Genomic DNA, 7,147 nt, shown 5'->3' with positions numbered 1-7,147 from the left:
CGAGATTGGACCTCAGCAAATACTATTCGTAATTTTCTTATTTTCACAATCATTGGAATTAGGTGGGAAAATCGGATAGTGTGACAATTTATACTTAGAACTTTATTGTAGTGACTTACATCATTGTGCTTAGTTTTTTTTTTTCGATCTTTACTGTTTAGCAATCTGTCCATTGTTGATATCACTGATGTCCTTATAAAATCATTAATCAAAAAACCTCAAAGACTCAAAAAAATGCTTGCTGACCAATGGTAGAATTACTTATTATGCCATTTCAGTGGGTAAGAAAGAAATAATTTTGCGGTCCTTAGATCTTATATTTTCTGGTAGTTTCTCTTCGACAAAACAATAACCTCGAGGTGAGATATAAGTTTGAATACTAACTGTAAGCCGAATCACATCGTTTTACGATTGAAATAAGTCGAAAATCTTGTGATATCATTGGAATGTAAACATTTTCAAAAGCATAACATAAATTTCAGTTTAATTCTAACTTTTTAACTTATTAATGCTTTTATCAGAATTTGTTAGTAATAGTTTATAAATAAACTTTCCTATTATGAATACTTTCGACTTTTTTGTTGATTTATTGAGCAATGGAAAGTTGTTTAGTTTTGTTTGAAATCCCTAATTGTTTGTATTTTTGTAAAAAAAAAAAGAAAAAAACATTACCAAATTATTGTCACCTGATAAATATTTCATTTATTAGTCAACTATTAAAAATATGGACTTTTCCCAGTAATTGTACATCAATCAACGAATTAGTTAACTTTAATTTCACTTATGTTTACTTTCATGTTTTTAACAAAAAGTATTGCCTGTTTTATCATCTGATCTTTTTTTTTTTATACTTAAATTGCTCAAGTTATATTCAAACTGTTTAAATCAACATTAGAAAACAATGAAATAGGATAAGATTAAACTGTCAAATTGGGATGGTAAAGCAACTTGATTGCAAACACTTTAAATTTTTATTTCTGAATGATGCAGGATATGCGATGCATGTGGTTACGATCCAGTTTTACAGTTAAGAAATTCCGAATTGATTTTTAAAGATTATCTAAAATGTGTTTGCTCATTGTTTTTGTAACAGACGTGAATCGAATTACTGTTCATTTTTTATCTTTTTACGAGTAAAATATGATTATGACATGATTGATTTCCAGAAGAATAATTCAAAAAGTATAAGAAAAAGATGTTGATACCTGGGGAACTATGTTAACATTACTTTTTTTTTAATTCTAAGAGAACCTATAGAGAGTTCTTTTTCCTTCCTTCGCTATCAGCTTGTCATAACATCATTTACTTCATTTGCTTGAACATCTTTCTGGATTTCCGAGTGCGATGAACGTAGGAAGTGCCCGGCTCAAGATCTCCTCGATAGCTTGGTCCAGTTTCATGAATAGCTGCTGTTTTAGTGGAACGTGGTGGGCAAGGGCAATAAGCTGCGTCACCACCTGGTACACCAGGTAATCCAGGCTAAAATTTAAATCACTCTTTGGAAATATAGTTTTTTTTCCTTTTTTCTCCGTTTTGGGAAAAATATAGTAATGTTAGTTGAAATTTAGGCGCATAAGGAATGCAAGATTTCATGAAAAACATACCACTCCTGGTTCACCAGGTGTTCCGGCTGTACCTGGTTGTCCCTGTGGTCCTGGAGATCCTGGTGGACCCAGTGGACCAGGTCCAGCAACTTCACCGGGTGCACCAGGTTCTCCCGCTGGACCCATTGGACCTGGTGCCCCTTTTGGTCCTGGTGCACTGCGTCTTTGTGCTCCTGGTAGTCCAGGTGCTCCAGGTGGTCCCTCTATTCCTGGTTCACCTGAAAAAATTATAGAATCACGTAATTTGAAGTTTTTCTTATTACTCTGAAAAATAAATATCCAATGTAAATGTTAGACGATGAATTTACCTGGTTTTCCGGCATCTCCAGGTTGTCCCGGTGGTCCTGGCTGCCCTATGCCACCACCATTACCCGGCTTGCCTGGTATTCCAGATGGACCAGGTGGTCCTTTTTGCCCTAACGGACCTGGTGGTCCTTGTGGTCCTGGTGGACAAGTAATGCAACCTCCGCGCGTATAGCCATTTGTTGATATAGCAATACCATCTGCACCTGGCTTACCATCCATGCCAGGCTCACCTGGTTCTGAAAATTCCAATAATTTCACTGCAAATTTTATTTTTCAATTTTTTATATTAAATGCTTTAAACACATTAAATTATTAGAAGTACTTTTTATGTTAAATGATCAAAAAAATAAAGCAATCATTGAAGCCAATTATGAAAAATACCTCCTGGTAAACCAACATCTCCTGGTGGTCCAGGTGGTCCTGATGGACAACTTAAAGCTTGTAGAGCACATGCTGAAAGATCATTTTATAATTACTTTTGATCTGATGGCGATAATTTATTCAAAAATTTGTTATCGCTACAATTATACAAAAACAAATATTCATGTTTGCATATCTTTTCACTTATTTTTTAATTGACTTATTAAAGAAAAATCGTTTCATTTCATCCTTTTTTTTTTTGTTCAAACTGTCTTCTTTAAATAGTATTTTTGATAAATTTCAACTTACCACAAATAGCACGACGTTTTTGACGTGGTTTTAAACCAAGCAAAGTTTTAAATGATTCCTTCTTAGGCATAGCTTGCATTTTATTCACATGAACACTCATTATCTCATCCCATGCATCATTTGCTAATGTCTAAAATTGTGATACTTTAAATTTAATTCTAAAAATGTTTGATCATTGATCATTAATTAACAAGTATTATATAATGAAATGATATGATATCATTTTAATATTCCTTTAAAAATTATATATAGATAAATATGATTGTAACATTCTATTTCAATCATCCTTTTCTTTTTTTTTTTTAATCAATAAAATATCATTCATCATCCTATTTATCATTTATCACCATTTATCATTTATCATCATCATCCTATTCTCTTTGGTAAGTAACTATTAGCTTTTTATAAATTTTCATTTAAAAAAAATTATCACAAAGAAACCTTAAATTCATAAATATCATCCAATACTTCATAATAAAAGCTATTAATATCCTGGAATACAATACCAACAATAATTAATGATGTAATAATGACTAAACCGCTTGCAGCTGATGCTACATTAACAAGCGTTTGTGTTCCCATTCCTGAAAAGAAAAAAAAAAAATCAGTTTTGAAAGAAATTTCATGTGAGTTTATAGATGAATCGTAAAAAAAATGAAATTAAATGAAATTAAATGAAATCGATGAAAATTATTTTTAAAATAAAGAAATATTCAAGTATTCATTGTTAGCAATAATTTTTAGTTCTATTTAAATTCATAATTATTTATTTTTCGATGATAACTTTTTCGTGAAATTTTCATTTAAATAATTTCTCAAACATTTTTGCAAAAATATATATTTATATGAAAGAAAAAGAATGATCGAAAATTATTTTATTGTATATTTTGATAGCATTCCTTATTGCATGTTATGATTATTAACATTCTTATTTGACCCGTAAAAATGTGGCAATCGATAAGATTATATGAATAAATAATTTTTTTGTATGAATTTAAATGAACAAATTAATGTAAGGTTAAAAAAAAAAAGCAAAAATTTTTTCATCTTGTTTTCTTGCTTTCAGTGAAATAGAAATAAAAAAAAAGATTAAAAAAAAAAATTAAAATAAAAATGTTCTTTTGCTATCCATATATCTTATCAGTTTGATTTGATATTCAAATTAGATTAAAAAAAAAAAAGAGGAGAAAAAGAAAACACCTTTGTAGATGAAAGAAAAACGATGAGCATATGGTACTTCGACAGCAGTTATATAAGTATTTTCGATACATTTGTAAAACCCACCCATTTTTAAAAACTTGTTTTTTAATGAAAGAAAAAAAAAGTTAGAAAAGGTAGGAAAAAAAACGGAAATTTGTCGTCCTTTCATTTTTTTTTTTTTTTTTTGTTTTTCTTTTTGACTAATTTTTGTTTCGATTTCTTCGTTTAAATACAATAAATACCTTCTATTTGTATAATTTTTTTTCTTTTTTTTTACTGTTTTCTTATTCATTTAAAAGAAAAAAGATGACATTTATTTTTCCGTTTTCAAAATACAATCAGGAAATTCTTCAATTTCTCATTGTTCGGATTATTTTCGTTCCGGAATTGTTTAAACTTTCTTTTTTTTTTTTTTTTGTCAGTAATTTTCCTCTATTAGATGAGAAATATTTATTTTTCTTCATTGAAATGATATTTTTCATGTATGAAAAAGAAAAAAAAATGGGAAAATTAAGCATTAATTAATATTTAAATTTCAAATTTACAACAAAAAAAAAATGAAAATGAAAATTGATACTTTAAAATGCAAAAATATTCATTCAATCATTTTTTAACAACGATTTACAAAGCATTTGCTAATTAAAAGATTCCAAATAAAGCAATATTTCATTTTTTTTTATTGATAGCGAAAAAATCTCAAAAATTCTCAAGAATAGTCCGAGAATACTTTCATTAATTATCATCGTATTAGTTATCATCAACTTATAATTTTTCATCACTTATCATTTATCATTTTCTTCAGTTTCCTCATTTATCATATCTTTTTTTTTTTTGTCTGCGAGATAGTAAATTGGTTACATTCTTTTCGACCTACTTCTTTTCTACCGCCTAATTCTTGCTTTAGAAATTAACATTTAATTAGTTAATAATTGGGTCATGAAGTATGATGTCATGAAATATAAAAAAATTTCAGTTTTCACAAATATTTTATCTATTCTTCTTTCATTTTTATCATAATTTGATAAAAACTGATAAATTCTTTTTTTCCGCTTACATTACTATTCAGTTTGACTCATAAATTTTTTTGACTATAATAAGAAGTAATAGTTGTATATGGTGCTGATAATGTTGATAAATAGCTTTGATAATGCTAATAAATAGCATTGATAGATAACCAAATCAATTATACAATCATACATCAGGCTAAAACACTAAAGCTAAGATTTCTTTTATAGCAAACAATTTTGTCCTTCAATTCATATTTTTTATCTATAAGGGAGTCAACATATGATAACATTTTCATTGGCTTAGCTAAAACATTCAAAATTACTAGCAGCCCATATGATGTTCAAATTTGCTTTAACTTTATTTTATTAAAATTACAATTTTTATCAGTGGCTAATTATCCATCCATCATACAAATTGACATTTGCGCCATACTTATGAGCATGTTGGATTACATACAATTAAACAACACAAAATATAATTTTCCAATTTTAAATTGTTATTTTGTGAAAGAAAATGTTGTTCCACCTTTTTTTTTTTTTGTCTTTTCGGTTCTTGAAAATTTTCCTTTAGAAATTTTATAATTTCAGTTCTTTCGTCATAATTGAAATTATTTAACATAGTTTTTGTTAATGACTAAAATTAATTAAGGAATTTAATCAAGAATTGATCAAAGAAAGAAGGAGCTATTGCTAAGCAAATAGTTTGTTTTTTCTTTTTTTTTCCTCATAGAAAGTAAAAACTGTTTATGGCAAATAATATTTTTAATTTTCAGAAAACTACCTATTATAGCTGATTTTAAAAACATAGAAAAAACGTTCTAAAAGAGTGAAAAATTAAAAAACAATATTTTATATTAAGATATTTTATTTTATTTGCAATATTTTATTTAAAACATAATATTTTATATTAAGATAATTTATTGGAAATAATTAATGCTTTCATAAGTATAAATCATTGCGAGGATACTGAATGAATAATGAAGTAATTAATCATGTTAAGTTAGCTTACTGAAAATAATTGAACTTTCTTAATTGTAAAATATTGTGTTTTAAAGTATTCTAAAAGAATGAAGAATTTATTAATTATACTGGAGATAGTTTTATTGAAAATAAATTTTCTAAGAAAAGAAAAGAATGTAAATTACTGTGACGTATACTAAGCTAATGAAGAATTAATTAATTATATTAAGGTATTTTATTAGAAATAATCGAATTATCTTAAATATTAATAGTTGTAAATAATGTAAAAGAAATATTACATTTCATTTATTATAAAGCAACAATTTAAGCAAATGAATAAATTGATTTAATGCGAAAAATTGGTGAATACATTCATAGAAAGAAAGGAAAGTAATTTTGAGTAATAAATGACAATGTTCATCAATTTCTCATAGTAATTAATTAATTTATTTATTGTTGGTTGTCACTTTGTAACAAATCAGGTCGTTTAGTTGAAATGAGCAAAATGAGATAATAAAATAAAGTTTGAAAAAATTAAGAAGAGTAATTAAGAAGAAATTCGTTTTAAATTGTCAAATGGTATTATGAGTGAAATAGTTTTTGATGATATTGCCATTTGTCATTTATAATAATAAGATCAAGTTTACAGTATATCCGTTGATATTTAACCGAAACGGATTATATTTGCATAAATGTCATCATTAATATCGTAATAGATTCTAATTAATAAATAAAAGATAAATTAGGGGATACATTCATAAATTGTTTCATTTTCGTTTATTTTCCTTTTAATTACATAATTTGTTCATATCAGCTGTGCAAATTCATAAATAAATTCGAATTTGATTACATATTTTCTTTCGAATAATTTTTTCAAATAACACTGATTATTGTAAAAGATAACTTATTATGTTTTCATTTTGCGCTTCTTTCGATTAAAAGCAGGATTGATCTTGTTTGAATAATTTTATTAATGATATGATAATGTGGAAATTTCAATTTATCTTTCGATTTGTTTTCAATTGGAAATTTTACAATAAGAAAAAACAATTTCGCATTATCATTATGAATTAATAAAATATAAAATATATTTTAATCGAAATTTATCATACCAATAATAAGATCAAGTTTACTAGTATACCATTATTGAATTACTAAAATACGAAATATATATTTGCATGAATTAGTAAAATATTGGATTATATTTCCATAAATTAATAAAATCTAAAATATATTTACGTGAAAATCATTTTTTTTTTTTCAACTTAGAATATTGGACAGTAAATATAAATACGAAACGATCATCAGGATTATCGTTAGTGAAATGAATTCGGGAAATTCTCATTGTAATAAGAATAGAGTAAAATATATTTTCAGATATACTTTCATTATTTGACTATT

At 26.3% G+C, this 7,147-nt stretch overlaps 1 protein-coding gene across 1 annotated transcript; it reads right to left on the bottom strand.

The window, feature by feature from the left end:
• Positions 1–1,302: 1,302 nt before the first annotated feature.
• Positions 1,303–3,161, bottom strand: LOAG_11216 (hypothetical protein; the record flags this gene model as incomplete). Its single annotated transcript, XM_003146739.1, has 6 exons — positions 1,303–1,479; positions 1,605–1,822; positions 1,913–2,146; positions 2,292–2,363; positions 2,580–2,709; positions 3,021–3,161. The coding sequence occupies 6 exons, from the start codon at positions 3,159–3,161 to the stop codon at positions 1,303–1,305; spliced, it is 972 nt and encodes a 323-aa protein (XP_003146787.1).
• Positions 3,162–7,147: the final 3,986 nt, after the last annotated feature.

Source organism: Loa loa (assembly GCF_000183805.2).
Source record: "Loa loa unplaced genomic scaffold supercont3.289, whole genome shotgun sequence".
In the NCBI taxonomy this organism is placed as follows: domain Eukaryota; kingdom Metazoa; phylum Nematoda; class Chromadorea; order Rhabditida; family Onchocercidae; genus Loa; species Loa loa.
This window is presented reverse-complemented; position numbering and strand designations above follow the sequence as displayed.